Source organism: Ornithorhynchus anatinus, chromosome 1 (genome assembly GCF_004115215.2).
Source record: "Ornithorhynchus anatinus isolate Pmale09 chromosome 1, mOrnAna1.pri.v4, whole genome shotgun sequence".
Lineage (NCBI taxonomy): Eukaryota > Metazoa > Chordata > Mammalia > Monotremata > Ornithorhynchidae > Ornithorhynchus > Ornithorhynchus anatinus.
Genome location: NC_041728.1, coordinates 67,635,342 through 67,655,994, shown reverse-complemented (window position 1 = coordinate 67,655,994; position 20,653 = coordinate 67,635,342). Strand labels below are relative to the sequence as shown.

The window sequence follows — 20,653 nt, the reverse complement described above, 5'->3', positions numbered from 1 at the left end:
TGATATCTGTACACTCAGAGTGATCAGGTCTCGTCTCGTCTTACACCGTCGAGTCGTCTCTGACCCGTAGCGACCCCCCGGACACATCTCTCCCAGAGCGCCCCGCTCTCCACCTGCAATCGTTCTGGCCGTGGATCCAGAGAGCTTATTACTGTACAAATGGTATTTTCCTTAGCCTTCCCTAAGAAGCAGTGTGGTACAGTGGACGGAGCACAAGCCTGGGAGTCAGAGGGACCTGGATTCTAATCCCGGCTCTGCCACGTGTCTGCTGTGACCTTGGGCAAGTCACGTCACTTCTCTGGGCCTCAGTTACCTCATCTGTAAAATAGGGACGAAGACCGGGAGCCCCACATGGGACAACCTGATATCTACCCCAGCGCTTAGAACGGTGCTTGACACATAGTAAGCGCTTAACACATACCATAACAATAATTATTATTATTTAGTTTATCTGGGCCTCAGTTACCTCATTCTTTAAAATGGGGATTAAGAATAAGAGCCCCATGTGCAACAGGGACTGTATCCAACCTGATTAGCTTGTATCTATTACCTTATATCACTAACGGTGCTTGGTGCATAGTAAGCGCTTAAAAAGTACCATTATTATTATCATTATCGTTAGGCACAAAGTGCCTTCGTGACGGGTGTGTCTGGTGCAAGTCTTCAGGGGTCGGACAATTCTGTTAGAAAAAAAAATTCCCCAGCTGTGCTAGACCTTAACTCTTGTCTCTACCATTTAAATATTACTACTACATTTTCACGAATCTTCCTGAAGCAGCACAAAACGCTTTTGAGCTCCCTAGACCACATCACCATTTCCTGGTGTATTTTACATACACCTATAAAACCTATATAAATGCCGATCGTTTCAGGTTCCGCTTCTCATTGAGTGGATTCCATTCCCCCTTCCCTCGGCCAGTCAGTTTATTGAGTGCTTACTGTGTGCAGAGCACTGGACTGAGCACTTGGGAGAGGACACCGTGGCCTAGAGGATAGAGCACGGCCTGGGAGTCAGGAGGTCATGAGTTCAAATCCCGACTCCGCCACCTGTCTGTTGTGGGACCCGGGGCAAGTCCCTTCGCTTCTCTGGGCCTCAGCGACCTCGTCTGCAAAATGGGGATTGAGACTCTGAACCCCACGTGGGGCAGGGACTGTGTCCAGCCCAATTTGCTTGTATCCACCCCAGTGGTTAGTACAGTGCCCGGCACACGGTAAGCGCTTAACAGACACCACCATTATTATTATTATTACAATAGAACAATTAAACAGACACATCCCTTGCCCACGACGAGCTCAGAACCTAGAGATGACCTCTCCTCCAAGGGCCACGGCTAATCCATTCGCAGGGGGTCCATGGACAGTTGCTTAACTGCAAAAGTGAATCAACTGGGGAGCTGCTCATTCTTCCCAGCTGAATTAATAACTGAAGAATTCTTGACCTTCCCACCGTGCCATGTGAAAATCAAGTATTTTCAAAACATTCCTTTCACCGTTTAAGTTTAATTTTGAACCGTCGCTTACCTCGTTTGATCTAAAACTTCTCCCTTGCATCCCGTGTTTCCAAAATGCTAAAACGCTGTCTTGTAGGCAAACTGGTAGGCAAGAAATGAGGCGAATTATTATCCGATTGAGAAGCATCTCTTAATCACCTTTTCGCTATCACCGAAGGTAGAATTTTAATCGGCCACTGGCTTCCTTTGAATAATTTACTCGTTTTTATGGACTGAGAAGGGTATACCGCCGGTGTAACTCATCTTCGTAGGAGGGAGAAAGCAAGGTCATTATCCCGTAGTCACAGTTCTGTAATATCGTGCTATGACTCTTCAACTCCCGTTACCCCAACCTGCTAAACTCACCTCCTTCTTTCCAGGCCACTGACTAGGGGTCATGGCTTTTCTCTTTATCCACTCTCCCGTCTTAATTCTCGGTCACTTCCAGCCTTCTGTCCCACAGTTCGTCCCTCTCCCTGGGAATGGGGCCACCTACTTCTCCCCAAGACAGTGACCCAGGAACTACGACATCTCGGATGGTGTCATCGAGAGACGCTCCAACTTCCAGGTCACTGACTCCTAAAATGTGTGCTCTTTTGGACTCCATCTTGTCACCAAACCCCTCTCCCAGAGCCTGCTCTCCATCCCCTACCACGGACTTCAAGTCACAGATTCAACGACTCGGAACAAATACAGGAATCAAGTCGACCTGGCTCACCACAGATTCCTTGTTCGGTTGGCTCGACTTGCAGCAATACCCTTCTAATCCCTAACTGCCATTTACGCGACCTATTTCTCCTCCTCGGAATGCCCCTTTGTACCTGCTTTTTCTTTTCAGTGGAATTTGCTTTTCTAATGGTATTTGCAAAGTGGCGTGGCTTAACGGCTTAAGCCCAGGCCTGGGAGCTAAGAGGACGTGGGTTCTAATCTCTTGCCTGCTGAGTGACCCTGAGCAAGTCACGTCGCTTCTCTGTGCCTCAAGTCCCTCACCCGCAAAATGGGGTCTCGACACCTGTTCTCCCTCCTACTTGGGACCTGATTATTTTCTACCTTCTCCAGGGCTTAGTAGAGTGCTCGGCTCATAGTAAATGCTTAAATGCCACAATTATTGTCAAGCACTGTTCTAAGCACTACAGTATGTACACGTAAATTAGGTTGGACGCTGCCACTTGTCTGCTGTGTGACCTTGGACAGATCACTTAACTTCTCTGTGCCTCAGTTCCCTCACCTGGAAAGAGGATTAAATCCTACTCAGACTGTGAGCCCTATTTGGGACAGGGACTGTGTCCAACTTGATAACCTTGTATCTATCCCAGCGCTTAATACCATGCTTAACACATACCGAGCGCTTAAATACCATTATTATTATTATTCATCCCATATTGAATAAATCAGAGGAATTTCAGAGACTGCAGCACATTCCTGACCCTTATGTCAGCATCTACTCCACTTCTTAGTCCAATTTGATATAATACTTTGAAACAGGCAAAAATGCAATTTCATCAATTACCAGAAAAAAATACCAAGTAGTCGATCTTTATACTGACTTTAATTGTGGTAACAGTAAATGAGTTTATCAGGAGACATTAGGATCAAAACTTTTACATACCTATCGACTCAATCTGGAAATCAAAGGTGAGTTCCGATGACAATTTCCTGCTGGATTTTAATCTGCCTTGTAGATTAACTATTTTTATGCAGCCTAGAGAACAAAATAGATCACTCAATAATTAAAAGAAAACATTTATTCATTAAAACATTAGGACTATCACTAAATACTTACAATCCAAACACACAAGGATTGTGTCTCTCTCCAGTTGGGTTACATGTATAACATTGGTCTGTGGGGTGTCTAAAATAAAACATAATGATCGCAATTACATTTTAAAGTGGTGATTTCTTTCGAATTTGGCGATTTTGATATTATCCTAATTGAAAGGAACGTAGACATTCAACTAGACATTTGTAACATGCATTTTCTAGTGGCCCCAAATCTCAGACTCGGGGATGGATTTTGCAGCTATTTCTCCCCAAACCCAAAAGGGGACTGTGTCTATAAAAGATGTGAAAATAAAAATGAAAGTATATCTAATGATCATGAATTTCAAGTTACCAACAAGCATCCTTTTTTCTTTATCCCAGGATCATCAAAATCAGAACCCCTCCCCGCTCAAAAAAATCAGCTATGTTAGTAATCCTTTTAAAATTGAATCACAGTGATGGTATGAGAAATAAAATGCTAAATGGCAAATGAAAGCCCTGAAAATAAATCACCCTGGAAACCAGTCAGATTTTTAAATTTCTCATCAGGATATAGCACAAAAAGGTGTCTTACTGGATATGATACCAGTTATTCCTAAATTCTATTTATTCCCTAATAATACATTTAAGGACAACAACGGTGGCATCTGTTAGACACTGTGTGCCAAGCACTGTGCTGTGCTGCAACAAGTCCCTGGGAAATCATTCACTCCCCTCCCCAACATGTCACTGTGATTTATATTTCCACTAATAGTTGTATTTTAAAGCTATTACTTTAAAAAAGGACACAACATAATGTTTTACTATTTTTTTTATCCCAAAGTGGAGATAGTTCAGGAATCACCGTATCCTTTCTAAATTTTATTTTCATTTTTCCCTCTTCTAGTGAAGTTGGACACAAGTCCCTCTGGAGCCGCTAAGTGTTGCCCTCCCAAAGTGATTTTTTTTTAAATGGACTTTGTTGAGCGATTACCATGTGTCAGGCACTCTAGCCACTGGGAAAGATACAAAATAATCAGTTTGGACACAGTCCCTGTCCGCCGTGGGGCTCACCATCTTAATCCCCGTTTTACAGATGAGGTAACAGGCACAGAGAAACCGTGACTAGGTCACACAGCAGACAAGTGGCGGAGCCGGGATTAGAACCCAGATCCTCCTAACTCCCAGGCCTGCGCTCTATCCACGAGACCGTGTTGCTTCTCTCTAAAGATGCCACGTACGTGCCAAAAAAAGCCGTGTCTCCTCTGTGAGTTTTCTAGCAGGGAAAATATTCGGTAACTCATGAGGCCAACCTAAGTTTCACAACTAAAAAAAAGTGGGTTGAACAGACTGGGGGAAATTATATGTAGACTCAATCAACAGGCACCATATACACAGTATAATTTACACAGTTTAGCACACAGAACCCATCTGTTTTACATTTTAAATCTCTACGGATTTTCGGATCGGAGTCACGGACAAATGGCTTCAACTCTAACGGCAGTAGTTCTGCGGAAGATGGATATGTTTTGCCATCCTCACGATACTCATTGCGGTCTCGGTGGCACTGCGATCAAAATGTTCTTGACACTTCAGTGTTCCTTTACGGAAGATGAAATGTTTTGCTTCAACAGAAAAACAACAGAAGGAAATAATTCCCCGCCCCGCCTCGAAAAAGAACAAAGTTGGAATCCTGCTTACAGAACTATTTCAGCATTTATGAGCTCTTCTACTTACTCTCTGCTGGGGAGGAGAAGAGAGGGAAGAGACAGGAAGAAAGACCAGAAAAACAGTTCTTGTAACACAGATCTACTGTGATTTCTCTGACTGTTTCCATGAACTCGGTTAACGGCCCTATGTGTCACAAAGAATGACAGTTTTCTTTCAGAGACTGGTTAAGAGTTTACACTTTCATAATAAATCTCTCCTAGATTTCTAAGATGTCCCGTACATCACCAGGCATAGTTTGGGGATCGACTTGGAGTCCCTGGTAGAAATGTGCTATTGGAGATCTGATTCTGGCTTCCAGAGGGAAATGTCAATCAATCAATGGTATTTCCTGAGCGCTTACTGTGCGCAGAGCACTGTACTGGGCGTTTGGGAGAGCACAGTAAAACGGAGTTCTTATACACGTTCCCTTCCCACAACGAGCTTACAGCCTAGAGGGAAAAGACTCTTTAAGTCGGTACGTTTCCGTGAGTCGTCCCAAGCAGTGTGGGTCAGTGGAAAGAGCCTGGGCTTCGGAGTCAGCGGTCATGGGTTCGACTCCCGACTCTGCCACTTGTCAGCTGTGTGACTGTGGGCCAGTCACTTCACTTCTCTGTGCCTCGGTTCCCTCATCTGTCAAATGGGGATAAACTGTGAGCCTCAGGAGGGACAACCTGATTACCCTGTATCTACCCCAGCGCTTAGTACAGTGCTCTGCACAGAGTAAGCGCTTAACAAATACCAACATTATTAAGACAAACCGTCCTCTCCCTCGAATCGAGAATTTTGAGGGCACGCTGGGGAGAGATGGCAACAGGCTTAGTGGAAAGAACACCGGCTTGGGAGTCGGAGGTCACGGGTTCTAATCCCGGCTCTGCCACCTGTGGCTAGGTGACCTTGGGCAAGTCACTTCACTTCTCTATGCCTCGGTTACCTCGTCTGTAAAATGGGGACTGAGACTGTGAGCCCCACGTGGTACAACCTGATAACCCTGTATCTAACCCAGTGCTTAGACCAGTGCTTGGCACATAGTAAGCACTTAATAAACACCAATATGATTATTATTAGACAATGTTATTCCCACTCGGTTCTTTATCTCCTACTCTGATTCAGACGGTCAGTGCTCTTACTACAGGAAGGGTTGAAATGGGCAACAGGGTAGCCACGGATATTGCTTCTAAAAGGGAGGAAGATCATTTGAGCAACATTTGTGAGAATCTGTTCATTAGGAAACCAACATATATAGTTTAAGTTTGAGGTTGCAGTGCCAGGTTCTTGTCAGCAGAGGACAGAAAGGGACTGAACTAACATCGGAGTTAAAACGCCACAACGGAGGGTTGAATTTCCTGAACCCGAATCAGTGGTATTTATTGAGCACTTACTCTGCGCCGACCACAGAGTCAGAATGAAATTAATGACGGCGACTGAAGTTAATGAAAGTGATTGGAACTGGAGGGGGTGAGGGACGGAGGGAAGAATCTTAATGCTTGGATGTTTCAAGTTGAACCGAATAAAAATTAGGAAGGATATTCACAGTGAAACGATTCTATTAAAAAGGGGAAATCCATTCAGTCGTATTTATTAAGCGCTTACTTGTGCAGAGCACTGTATTAAGCGCCTGGGAAAGTACAATACAATAAAGAGTAGAGAAGCAGCGTGGCGCAGTGGAAAGAGCATGGGCTTTGGAGTCAGGGCTCATGAGTTCGAATCCCAGCTCTGCCACTTGTCAGCTGTGTGACTGTGGGCAAGTCACTTAACTTCTCTGTGCCTCAGTTCCCTCATCTGTAAAATGGGGATTAAGACTGTGAGCCCCACGTGGGACAACCTGATTCCCCTGTGTCTACCCCAGCGCTTAGAACAGTGCTCTGCACATAGTAAGCGCTTAACAAATACCAACATTATTATTATTATTAAAGAGTGACATTCTCTGCCCACTATATGTCAAGGGAAATATTTAAAGTGAAGTAAATGCTTGGCTGTCACCTACACTGAAGTACTAAAATCAAAATGGCAAAAACTTTCCAATAGTTTATACAGTGGCAACTCAGCGAGTCAGTAAGTTTCAGATGTCCAATTAGTTCTTTAACAAAGACTCTGAGGAATAAGAGAGTAGAAGAGAGCTGCGAGCCCATTGTTGGGGAGGGATTGTCTCTGTTGCTGAACTGTACTTTCCAAGTGCTTAGGACAGTGCTCTGCACATAGTAAGGGCTCAATAAATATGACTGAATGAATGAACTACAGCAAAGGATTGGGACACTCTTTTAAAAAGACAAACTGCACAGTATTTTTCCACTCTCTTGCAGTGATAGTCTGAATCACTCCCGAAGGACTAAGGGATTACTGTCTTGTCAAGCTAGGAATGGAATGGGTAGGCCTCTGCTTGACTTTCCCTCCCTTAGCTGAGACTGGTAAAGGACTGGAAACTCTCCAGGTGCGCCTAAAGCCATTTTTCTGGTTTTTCCAACATGCACGTGTGCAATCTCAACAGGAGGTTCCCTCATCTGTAAAATGGGGATTAAGACTGTGAGCCCTCTGTGGGACAGACTATGCCCAAACCCATTAACTTGTATCTACCCCAGTGGTTAGTACAGTGTTTGGCACACAGTTAGCACTTAACAAATACCACAATTATTATCATTATTATTATTATCTGATGGAACAGAGCTGCGTTCATGACAAATGACATGCTCACCAGAACTATAAAAGTGCATATGAAGTTCTTCGAGAAAAGAATAAAAAGAAAAATGGAAAAGATCTCAAAGAGAGCACTGAGATTTATATCCAAATAGCTTCCGCTATATAATGTGACACGGATTCCAGTTAGCTACGATTCACATACAGTATTTCATTACCTCGAGAATCTACTCATTCATTTGATAAACAAATCTTAGATTTCACAAACCTGATTCTGTAAACCAGGAAGAGGTAGAATTTGGGTTGACGGTCTCAAACCGAACCACTTGGTTGAAGTCTCTTCCTCTAGCGACGCCAACACAAACTAAAGGATAATCCTGTTCAGGAACTACCAGCATTTCAAACATTCGAAGTGGACAAGGTATAGGAAAGTCTATGTGCTAGAGCGAGAGACAAAAAAACCGTTAAACGAAGGAAAAGGCAACACGAGTCAGAAAGTGTAAAGCGAAACGCTATCATTTTCATGAGCTACAGTGTATATACTTTAGATGGTGGTCTACAATCTCGCTAACCACGCTATCAAAGGACAAGGAGTATCTGTAGTTTTCCCGGAGCATGTGTTTCCAATACACAACATAGACAGCACTTGACAGCAGCAATAGGGAACATTCCTCTCCTGAGAATGCACGTCTGTCTGGGTATAATAACACGACACGGAGTTGGGGGGGAAAAATGGCTGTATACATGTGTATGGCAAATAATAATGTTGGCATTTGTTAAGCGCTTACTATGTGCAGAGCACTGTTCTAAGCGCTGGGGTAGATATAGGTTGTCCCACGTGAGGCTCACAGTTAATCCCCATTTTCCAGATGAGGTAACTGAGGCACAGAGAAATGAAGTGACTTGTCCACAGTCACACAGCTGACAAGTGGCAGAGCCGGGAGTCGAACCCATGACCTCTGACTCCGAAGCTCAGGCTCTTTCCCCTGAGCCACGCTGCTTCCCCTAATGATGCTGGTACACACTGAACGCTTTCTGTGTGCAGAGCACTGTACTAAGTGGTTAGCCGTCTGATTGTTCCTTAACACAGGGTTCTACTAGTGTCAACCCCAGAATTATAGTAGAGTTGGGGCGTGTTTCTCGAATCAACAGAAAATGGTGAGTCCTGAAACGTTTACCTCTCAAGAGGTTTATGCATATTTTCCCAGGATATTTAGAAACTCTGTATGCCAGACGGATTATTAAGATATTCTTGACATATGGGGGCTCATGAGAGAGCATTAAACCTCTGAGGAGCGGGGAAGACGTCACTTCCAATACGGGCCAGGAATCCAGAGCTTGTCGTATATCAGTTTCTGCTAGTGCTAAGCCCAAATAAGTGTTTGTTGATGATGATTGTTGTATCTGTTAAACGCTTACTATGTGCCAGGCAGTTTACTAAGCACTTTACTCAGCACTGGGGTATATACAAGCAAATCGGGTTGGCCACAGTCCCTGTCCTACATGGGGCCCACCTTCTTAATCCCCATTTTACAGATGAGGGCACTGAGGCACACAGACGTTAAGAGACTGGCCCAACGACTCACACCAGATGAGTGGCGGAGCCGGGATTAGAACTCAGGTCCTCCTGACTCCCGGGCTCGAGGTGTATCCACTCGGCAAAACTGCCTCTCTAAACTAGGTGTGGCTGGAATATGCTTTGGGATATGTAATGTTCCCCCACGCGCCTCCCACAGAGGGGAGCTTCGTGGAGCTTCGTGCAAATTGTCATTTGTTGATGCTGTAAGTGTCCTGTCTCAGATGGGGATTTTGTAGGGAGGCTGTCTAGGTCTGGCTTGGGTTTTGTGTCATTCACTCATTCCATCGTATTTATTGAGCACTTATTGTGTGCAGAGCACTGTACTAAGCACTTGGGAGAGTACAATACAGCAGTAAACAGACACATTCCCTGCCCGCAATGCGCTCACAGTCTACGGTGGATCCCATCTAGCCCTAGGGGTTCAGGTCTTGCTGGGCTCTGCAAGCCTTTGCAAAGAGTCACGAAACAAGTGAACTCATCATTTTCATGGGACATTTGCCTTAATAATTATTTTGTATTGGATGAGAGAACCGAGAAAAGGTTTTTTTAGCAGAGAACTGATATTACAATTATTTCCTGTCCTTACAAATACTAACAGAGGTTAAGCACTGCACTCCATCTGAAGTAATACACTTTGGATTCATCTAAAATTATTATTAAACTTACCATTCTAGGTAAAATGAATGAAATCTACTAATCTAATACCTAATGTAGATAAAATGCAGAAGTACTTAACAAAAGTCAAAAAAGGGCCAAACTCTGAGATTTTCTTAATTAGTTCCGTTTAAAGTCACTTCACATTATTTTATGATGACTTTCTCACTGTCAAAGTTACTGAATAGTTATATGTAATTTGAACATAAATACTTCATATACCAAAATTTATTAGGTAGTAATAAGATTTCAATTAAGAGAAAGTTAACACTTCAAACTCTACAGTTGGTTGGAAAAAATGCAAGATGCCACTTGAATCCTACCCTGACCCATTTCTACAGAGGCATCGTGAAACCTTTACTAAAATGTTGAACAAAATAGATTTTTTCTTGTAATTTTCTTTAGGACCTGTCTAATTTGTGTTCTGTATATACACCCGAATAAGCAGCCTAAACATAAGCTCAGATGTTTTGGCGATGGCATTTTCACATGGTATAAAAAGGGCAGGCTGGAAGCAACTGGGCACTCTTGGTCGTTTTTTTAACAAAGCACCCCTTCCGACTATTCAAAACATGTGGTGCTGCGGATGACACCAACTTGGCAGATGCACCAATCTGAATCCAAATACAACGGATAATACGTACGTAGGTATTACTTGCAGAATTCTCATAAAATTTCAAGATAAACAAATAAGATCTCAATTTTGGCTATACTTGATAAAGTGGCCTTAAAGAAATGGCAACCCGGACTGTCACCCAGTTACCGAGCGCATGTGTTGGCCCCGAGTACAAATATAGGAAAAAATAGTCCCTTCCTAGAGCCAATAGAGCATTTGAAAAATTGTGAGTGGCATTTTGTAGATCATCTGCAATGACTAACAGATATAATCTTGAAAAGCAAGTTGGACCGGAAGTAGTGCAATCAGTTAATAATGAATCTGAACAGATGAAAATTGGATAATCAGCATTTTGTGCTTTGTAACATTGGTGGATTAAGCTTACCTTAATTAACATAAATTTCTGCATGGGTTCAACCCATTCTAATAGAACAATGCTTGACTGAAGTGCCCCACAAAGGTATTTGTGGCCTGTGTAAGGATTTCTCACTGCAAGAAAGAAAAATGCTCAATTTACATTATGATAATCAACACGGTTGGCTTTTTTTCATAGGTTTATATTAGTACGTTACTTAACTCGTGCTTGACTCTGATTCTCAGGACCTTCCCCATCCTGTATCTCGGTTGTTTTTGACACACTGCCAAGTGTATTCTTTATGTAGGAACATTTACCTTAACTTGTTTAGGGACCCCAATATAATTCAGTATCATGAGTGAATTCGATGACCTTGTCCTCAGTTTATTTTATTGGGTCACTAAGAAGTTATTGATCCCTCTCAACATGCCCTGCCAAGTTGAAATCAAGCCACAATAACTGTTCTTTGGGCGGACCCTCGTCCCTCAGGGGAGTATTTATTGAGCGCTTCCTCTGCTTAGAAGACGGCACTAAGTGCTTCAGAGAGTAAAAGAGAATTAGCAGACGTAATAATAATTATGGTATTTCTTAAAAGCGCTCACTATGTGTCAAGCACTGTACTAAGCGCTGGAGTGGATCCAAGCAAATCGGGTCGGACAGTCCCCGTCCCACATGGGGCTCCCAATCTCAATCTCCATTTTACAGATGCGGTACAGGAAGCACACAGAAGTGAAGTGACTTGCCCAAGTTCACACAGCAGACATGCGGTGGAGCCAGAATTAGAACCCACGACCTGAATCCGAGGCCCATGCTCTATCCACATAATAATGACAGTATTTGATGACAATGATGACGGTGTTTGTTCTGCACTTACTATGAGCCAAGCGCTGTTCCAAGTGTTGGGGGAGAATACAAGGTAATCAGGTTGTCCCACGTAGGACTCACAGTCTTAATCCCCATTTTACAGATGAGGTAACTGAGGCACACAGAAGTGAAGTGACTCGCAAAGTCACACAGCAGACAAGCGGCGGAACAGGGATTAGAACCCATGACCTCTGACTCCCAAGCCCGGGCTCTTGCCATTAAGCCACGCTGCTAGCTGCTTACTCAGGTACTGTACTAAGCGCTGGAGTAGATACAAGGGAATCAGGTTGGATACAGTCCCTGTCCCACATGGGGCTCACAATAAAACCCCCCATTTTACAGGTGAGACAACTGAGCCACAGAGAAGTGACTTGCCCAAGGTCACCGGGCAGACAAGTGGTGGAGCCGGGACTAGAACCCAGGTCCCTCTGACTCCCAGGCCCGGGCTCTATCCACTGGGCCACCCTGCTTCTTGATCCCTGTCCGCGAGTTTACCATCTAGTGGGGCAGACAGACAATAAAATAAATTACAGGTAGGAGGAAGCAGCATAGACTGTACAAATGTGCATATAAATGCAACAGAGAGTGGGAGTGCCCAAGTGCTAAGGTGTCCTACAAGTGCTGAAGTAACCTCTGGGGGAAGGGGATTTAAGATGAGATGAGAGATTAAAAACGATCTGCTCAAGACAATGCTTTCCTGGTTTGCTGAAGAAAACGTCTTCTGTGATTAAATCAAAAGTCTTGCTTTAGACTAGAAAAATGATCTCCCCTCTTGTCTGTATGGCCTCTCATTCCATCAAACAAGAAAATTAAATGGGTCAGGGTTAACTTAACCAATCAGTCAATGGTATTATTGCTAACATTAACGATGGCATTTGTTAAATGTGCCTAGCACTGTTCTAAGCGCCGGGGGGAATGCAAGGTAATCAGGTTGTCCCACGTGGGGCTCACAGTCTTCATCCCCATTTTACAGATGAGGTTACTGAGGAACGGGGAAGTGAAGTGACTTGCCCAAAGTACAGAGAAGCAGCGTGGCTCAGTGGAAAGAGCCCGGGCTTGGGCGTCAGAGGTCTTGGGTTCGAATCCCAGCTCTGCCACTTGTCAGCTGTGTGACTTTGGGCAAGTCCCTTCACTCCTCTGTGCCTCAGTTCCCTCATCTGTAAAATGGGGATGAAGATTGTGAGCCTCATGTGGGACAACCTGATGACCCTGTATCTCCCCCAGCATTTAGAATAGTGTTCTGCACATAGTAAGCGCTTAACAAATACCAACATTATTATTATTGAGCACCTACTGTGGGTTCTGCCCTGTAGTAAGTGCTTGGGAAAGTACAACAGAGTTCGTAGAAATGCTCCCGGAACTCAGGAATTTATAATCTAGTGGGGGAGACGAATTAAATTATACATAGAGGCAGCTACAGAGTATAGGGATACATACGTAAGTGCTGTGGGGGCGAGATGACGATCAAAGCGCTTAGGAGGTAAGGATTTTGGTGCTTAGATGACTGCAGAAAGGAGGGAGAATAAGTTAGGGAGATGAAAGATGTCAGGAAAGCCTTCCGGGACACGATATGATTGCAGAAGGGCTTTCAAGATGGGGAGAGTGGTGGTCTGTCACATATGAGAAGGAAAGTGGCTCAAAGCAGGCGGGAGGGTGGGATGAAGGGGTTGATGGTTCATTCATTCATTCAATAGTATTTATTGAGCGCTTACTACGTGCAGAGCACTGTACTAAGAGCTTGAAATGTACAAATCGGTAACAGAGACAGTCCCTGCCCTCTGACGGGCTCACCGTCTAATCGGGGGAGACGGACGGACAAGAACAATGGCAATAAATAGAATCCAGGGGAAGAACATCTCATTAAAACAACAGCATGAGACGAGGCACAGTAGGTAGATGGGTGTTAGGAAGACTTCAGGGTGCGGGGTGGGTTGCAGTGGGAGAGGAGTGAGGTTAGGTAACAGGTCAGAGGCCATGGGTTCAAATCCCGGATCCGCCGCTTGTCAGCTGTGTGACTGTGGGCAGGTCACTTCACTTCTCTGTGCCTCAGTTCCCTCATCTGATCGAGTGCCTTGAAGCCAATGGGTGAGGAGTTTCTGTTTGATGCACTCACGGATGGGAAACCTTTGGCGATTTTTGAGGAGTGGAGAGATGCGGTCGGAGCAGTGTTTTAGAAGAACGATACTGGCAGCAGAGTCAAGAATGGGCTCAAGAGGGGAGAGGCTGGAAGCAGGGACGTCAGCTAGGAGGCTGATGCAGTTTCGTCAGAGCAGAATGGGATACGTGCGTGGACCAAAGAGGGAGCAGTTTGGAGAGGAATGGGCAGATTCTAGAAGAATTTCATCTTCATAAACAACAGAAACTTAAATGACCGAGTAAAGAGTACGAATTGCTTTTACTGTAGACTAGACTCGAGTTACCAGCCGCATCTCTTACTAGCCTACTTTGTGCTACGGAATATAAGGAATATATAATAGAGAAGCAGCGTGGCTCAGTGGAAAGAGCACGGGCTTAAGAGTCAGAGGTCATGGGTTCTAATCCCTACTCCGCCAATGGTGAGCTGTTTGATTTTGGGTAAGTCACTTAACTTCTCTGTGCCTCAGTTACCTCATCTGTAAAATGGGGACTAAGACCGTGAGCCTCTCGTGGGACAGCCTGATGACCCTGTATCTACCCCAGCGCTTAGAACAGTGCTCGGCACATAGTGTTGCGGAGCGCCTCAAGATGGCAATGGTGAGGCCAGCCTCAAGCCCGCGTCATGGGACCTGCGCCATGTGAACTGTAAAATGGCCACGCCACCTGAAACTCCTCCGCCGTGCACCACTGCAATCCTCGTGTACCACTCTTGGGCGGGCCGGTCGGGCGTCGCGCGATCGTGGATGTGCTGACTGATTTGCTACTGTTACTAGGTGCACCTTGCTCCGATTAGAGAAGCAGGGTGGTGGAAAGAGCCCGGGCTTGGGAGTCAGAGGTCATGGGTTCGAATCCCAGCTCCACCGCTTGTCAGCTGTGTGACTGTGGGCAAATCACTTAACTTCTCTGTGCCTCAGTTACCTCATTTGTAAAATGGGGAGTAAGACTGAGTGCCTCACGTGGGACAAAGTGATTACGCGGTATTTACCCCAGCACTTAGAACAGTGCTCTGTACATAGTAAGCGCTCAACATATACCAACATTATTATTATTATTATTATGGGGTACCCTGCGCCAGTGTGGGGTTCCGCCGTACCAATAAAGCTGGCAGGGCAGCCCGGGATCGGGGCGATGCAGTCACTCGTACCCCACCGGGGTGTACGGGCTGCTCGCCGCTTTCCTACTGTCCTGTTCTCTGATCCGTTCTCTCGGAGTCTTTCACCTCTCCCTCGACTAAACGAACCCTCCCTAAATTTGTCTATAACAATAGTAAGCGCTTAACAAATACCAACATTATTATTCATATTATTTGTCAGTGCAGAGAACTTCTCTCAACCCCTCTTTCCCCTTTTGCCTCTACCCTGAGGATCAGTAGCAGTAGCCTTTACGTGAGAAGATACTTTGTCTCTTAGGTACTTCGAAAACATGTGGAAGTATTATACATGATCACTGTCCTAGGAGAGCTGACAAGCTAACGGGAAACATAGGTAAAGAAGAGGTGATAAGATCGGTAAAAACACTGGCAAAGAAGCTCCTCAGGGGTGTTTTCTGCGCAGAAGGCAGGCTAAATTTAGCATGACTGCAGTGCTTGGTATCAGGAGGAATCTATACATTTGGAGATCCAGGAATTTAGTGTACCCTGTAATCTGTGAGGACCGGGAATTGCTAATTTCCAAATTCGATCTACGCCAGTTCTCTGATGATTGTACTTACCGACACAACACTTCTGACACCACTTGGTTTCGGGGATCTTGGCAGATACGGCAAATTTCCTGAAACACAGAAAAATATGCTGAGATGGCGTCAAGGTATTTAGGTCTTAATAATAATGACGATGATATCTATTATGCGCTTACTATGCGACAAGCTCTGTTCTAAGTGCTGGGGTAGATACAAGCTGATCAGGTTGATCCAGTGTCTGTCCCACATGGGGCACACAGGCTTTATCTTCACTTTCCAAATGAGGTAACTGAGGCACAGACAGAGAAGGGACGTGGCTTGCCCAGGGGCACGCAGCAAACGAGTGGTGGAGCCGGGATTAGAGCCCAAGTCCTTCTGACTTCCAGGCCCGTGCTCTATCTTCTAAGCCATGCTGCTTCCCTGTCTTCTTTCCCCTCTCGGTGAAATTTGATTTATTCTCCTGGTTAGGAGCCGGGCTAGCGGGTATTTGGAACCAATTTCAGGTCTGTTTCCTCAAAAGATTTACTAAATTCTTCCGGTTATTTACACACAGCAATTGCCAGTACGACTGATTAAGGCCTAACACTGTGCTGAGCACCGTAAGAAACCCAGGGAAGGATCCACGACCACTAATTCAATCGTATTTATTGAGCGCTTACTGTACTAAGCGCTTGGGAAAGTACAACAATAAACAGTGACATTCCCTGCCTACAATGAGCTCACAGTCTTGGCGGGGGGGCGGGGAGACAGACATCAGTAAAGACAGATACAATTACAGATATATGTCGAAGTGCTGCGGGGCTGGGAGAGAGGGGAAGGGCAAAGGGAGCAAGTCAGGGCGATGCAGAAGGGAGAGATGAGGAAAAGGGGGCTTAATTTTGACCCCATCCGTGGTTTTCGAGGGGCTCACAGTCTAAGACATACACCCGTGCCGGGATAAGAATGATAGGCTAAACTCAGATCCCCAGCGGCAATAATACAAAATAACAAGTCGTTCTTCGACCCCTAGGGCGCTTCAAACCTCCAGTCTCAGTCACCCAGGTCACACTAGAGCAAGCTTCCCAGCGGCCTAAAGGCTCTGGAGAATTTCAGTAGTGGGCAGAGGGGTGGGGGTGGCTTTGGATTGAAGCAACCACCAAATCTTTCATTCAGTCGTATTTATTGAGCGTTTACTGTGTGCGGAGCACTGTAATAATAATGTTAGTATTTGTTAAGCGCTTACTATGTGCAGGGCACTGTTCTAAGCGCTGGGGTAGATACAGGGTCATCGGGTTGGCCCACGTGAGGCTCACGGTCTTACTGAGCGCTTGGAAGAGTACAATACAAGGATAAATGAACACATTCCCTGCCCACAACAAGCTTACAGTCCAGAGTCCTAATGGAGGGCAAGTGCCAATCGATCAATGGCATTCACTGAGTGCTTACTATGTGCAGTGCTCTGTACTAAGTGCTTGGGAGAGTACAATACGACAGAATGCCCTCCCTCCTCAAATAATAAGAATAGTGATGGCATTTGTTAAGCGCTTACTATATGCCAAGCACCGTTCTAAGCGCTGGGAGGGATACAAGGTGATCGGGTTGTCCCACGTGGGGCTCACCGTCTTAATCCCCGTTTTCCAGATGAGGTAACTGAGGCTCAGAGAAGTGAAGTGGCTTGTCCAAAGTCACACAGCTGACAAGTGGCCAAGCCGGGATTAGAACCCATGACCTCTGAATCCCAAGCCCGGGCTCTTTCCATTGAGCCACGCTGCTTTTCAAATCTGTCAGGCAATGACTCTCCCCGCCTTCAAAGTCTTATTGAAGGCACATCTCCTCCAAGAGGCCTTCCCAGACTAAGCCCTATTTTTCCTCATCTCCCGCTCCCTTCTGTGTCACCCTGACTCGCTCCCTTTGCTCTTCCCCCCCCTTTCCAGCCCCACAGCTCTGATGTACATATCTGTCATTTTATTTATTTGTATTGATGTCTGTCTCCCGCTCTCGAGACTGTGAGCTTGTTGTGGGCAGGGACTGTCACTGTTTACTGTTGCGTTGTACTTTCCCAAGTGCTTAGTAGAGTGCTCTGCACACAGTAAGCGCTCAATAAATACGGCTGAACGAATGTATTAGCAGGTATGTTCCCTGCCCACAATGAGCTCCAGCCACATGACACTAGCCACACCTTCCTCTATACACTAACCGTCCAATTGGGGATTTTTATGATATTTTATTATGGTATTTTGGTATTTATTATTATGGTATTTGGTATTCTATTCTATTTATGGTATTTATGAAGCACTTACTTTGTGCCAGCCCTGTATTAAGCACTGAGGTAGATACAGGATAGTCAGGTTTTGACACACATTCATTCATTCATTCAATAGTATTTATTGAGTGCTTACTATGTGCAGAGCACTGTTCTAAGCGCTTGGAATGGACAAATCGGTTAACAGATAGAGACAGTCTCTGCCCACTGATGGGCTTACAGTCTAATCGGGGGAGACAGACGGACAAAAACAAGCTTAGAACAGTGCTTGGCACATGGTAAGTGCTTAACAAATGGGGCTCACAGTCTCTACCCCCATTTTACAGATGCAGTAACTGAGGCACACTCAAGCTAAGTGACTTGTCCAAGGTAACACAGCAGACCAGTGGCGGAACCGGGATTAGAACCCACGTCCTGCTAATTCCCAGCCCTGTGCTCTATCCGCTAGGCCACGCTGTTTCTCAGCATTCTCATCTTTTCCAGAAAAAGATGTTCCAAATATGTAAAGCAAAAGGACCTGCTTATGGTGAGGCTTTAAGCAGCAGAGGCAGGAGATGTTAACGATATTCAAGATATTCAAGATTCAAGAGAAGCAGCGTGGCTCAGTGGAAGGAGCGCGGGCTTGGGAGTCAGAGGTCATGGGTTCTAATCCCTGCTCCGCCACTTGTCAGCTGTGGGCAAGTCACTTCACTTCTCTGGGCCTCAGTTACCTCATCTGAAAAATGGGGATGAAGACTGGGAGCCCCACGTGGGACAACCTGATCATCTTGCATTCCCCCCTCCAGCGCTGAGAACAGTGCTTTGCACATAGTAAGCGCTTAACAAATACCATCATTATTATTATGTCAATACAGCAAAGTCATGAGTTATTATCCCCTAGAGTGTGAAGCTTAAAAATGGGGATTCTTCAGTTTTTGCTGATGAAAATCTTGACTCAAATACTTGTTCCAAAGGGTAAGACACTATGCACAGAGGATACTATATACTGAACAATTTATTCTTTCTGCAGTCCCCAAACCAATGTGGCAACGAAACACAACGAGGGGAGGCTTTATTTGAAGTCGCATCGGAACTGTCCAAACGGCACTGAACTACAGGGTGCCACTACATATTTCTAATTTATTTATTTATATTAATGTCTGTCTCCTTTTCTAGACTGTAAGTTTGTTGTGGACAGGCAATGTGTCTATTTATTGTTGAATTGTACTCTCACAAGCACTTAGTACAATGCTCTGCCCACAGTAAGCGCTCAATAAATATGACCGAATGGATGACTACATCATTTTATCTATCTATCTATCTATCTATCTATCTATCTATCTATCTATCTATCTATCTATCTATCTATCTATCTATCTATCTATCTATCTATCTATCTATCTATCTCTATTCACGAGAAGCATAATGGCTTAGTGGAAAGAGCACAGGGTTGGGAGTCAGAGGTCAGGGGTTCTAATCCTTGCTCTGCCACTTCTCAGCTGTGTGACTTTGGGCAAGTCACTTTACTTCTCTGTGCCTCAGTTACCTCATCTGGAAAATGGGGCTGAAGACTGTGTGCCCCACGTGGGACAACCTGATAACCTTGTAGCTAGCCCAGCGCTAAGAACAGTGCACGTAGTAAGCATTTAACAAATACCACCATTATTATTATTCATACTAGACTGGGCTGTATGGCTTAGGTGGAATGTTATACAACCACCAGGTAAATTTGGAACTAAAGTTGTTGCCCAATTTTTGTCAAGATTTTACAAAGTTTTAACAACCACAGTTTTTAAAGGTTTAAATAGGGTTCTGCACCGATGGTTTTGCAATGAGGTTCTGCACTGATGAATACTAATGACAGTATTTTCTAGGAGCAAATATGTAATCATCTGTAATGGTTCCTTCAAAATCTCAATCTGTGCACCTTGCTTACACAAAGGAATCTTTTTTAATATCAGAGCAAGGATCGATTTCTATGTTATAAGCTGCTGGAGAATGGAAATGGGTTGAAATAATGAACAAAGAAAGTAATGCCACTAGAGGCTAACAATAAGATCTGAAGGCCTTAGAGACTTTATGAGGAAATGTAATTTTCTATAATTCTTTTAAGAAAATAGGGAAAAACTTGAAAAACTCAACTGGCAAAAAAGGAAAGGGAGTAAGGAAACAGAACATGAGGAGAAGGGAAACAAACAAAAAGGTACTATGAGAATGAACCGATATGGAAAAGGAGACAGGCAGAAGCAAGAGGGGAAAAAAGCTGCTAATAGAGACTGTCCTCTTAATACATTAAGGGCTAAGAGACTGCATGATCAGTAGCAGCCCAAAATTTGTCTCATAAATCTTCACCCCGCCCCCCCCCCCCATGAAAACAATGAGATCTATGTTTTCTTAAAGATGGAAGTATTTTTCATATCCAACAAAATTCAAGATTGTCATTTCCCCTGGCTCAGGGAAAGAGACCTTGAAAAGTATCTTCCTTCCTTCCCTTCCTCCCTCCCTCCTTCCTTTCTCTTCCCTTTCTTTTTTTTTTTTTCCAAAGGTATACAATTACCTGGGGAGAATTCTGTCAGGGAGTTTATGTGCTGGAATTGCAACAGGTAACCTTTGCATTTGCCTCGCATAATCAAATAGCCCGGGTAAATTATGAGAATAAAGCTGAGATGCTTTACCTGGGGGAAAAGAAAGAACATATAAAATAACCCTTTAAATAAAAACAGATAACATCTTAACATTTATTATCTGAGTGTGAGAAAAATCTCTTACCAGAAATTGATAGTAAGCAATTATTCATTACATATAACCAGGTACATCTTCGGGGAAATAGCTGGTGAGAAACAGTGGCAAAGTTCATAAAGGATAATAAGCATCATTATGAGAAAAGAAAAACCAGAGAAACAAAAACTAGAATACCGCTCCCCGCCCCCTGAAAAAAACCAAAAACCCACTAGTCACTTCTCAATTAGTCTTGAGAAAA

At 44.5% G+C, this 20,653-nt stretch overlaps 1 protein-coding gene across 6 annotated transcripts in view; it reads right to left on the bottom strand.

Annotated features, from left to right (window-relative positions):
* The window catches only part of MAP4K3 (mitogen-activated protein kinase kinase kinase kinase 3), a 194,037-nt gene that overhangs the window by 4,826 nt on the left and 168,558 nt on the right, over window positions 1-20,653 (bottom strand). For all 6 annotated transcript variants that reach the window (XM_029066090.2, XM_029066103.2, XM_029066120.2 and 3 more), the window contains 8 exons: window positions 20,443-20,503; window positions 20,231-20,348; window positions 15,486-15,544; window positions 10,806-10,909; window positions 7,840-8,011; window positions 3,274-3,342; window positions 3,100-3,192; window positions 1,522-1,592 (listed from right to left, as the gene is read on the bottom strand). In XM_029066090.2, coding sequence (XP_028921923.1) covers window positions 1,522-1,592; window positions 3,100-3,192; window positions 3,274-3,342; window positions 7,840-8,011; window positions 10,806-10,909; window positions 15,486-15,544; window positions 20,231-20,348; window positions 20,443-20,503 — 747 coding nt within the window. The remainder of the gene's footprint in view (window positions 1-1,521; window positions 1,593-3,099; window positions 3,193-3,273; window positions 3,343-7,839; window positions 8,012-10,805; window positions 10,910-15,485; window positions 15,545-20,230; window positions 20,349-20,442; window positions 20,504-20,653) is intronic.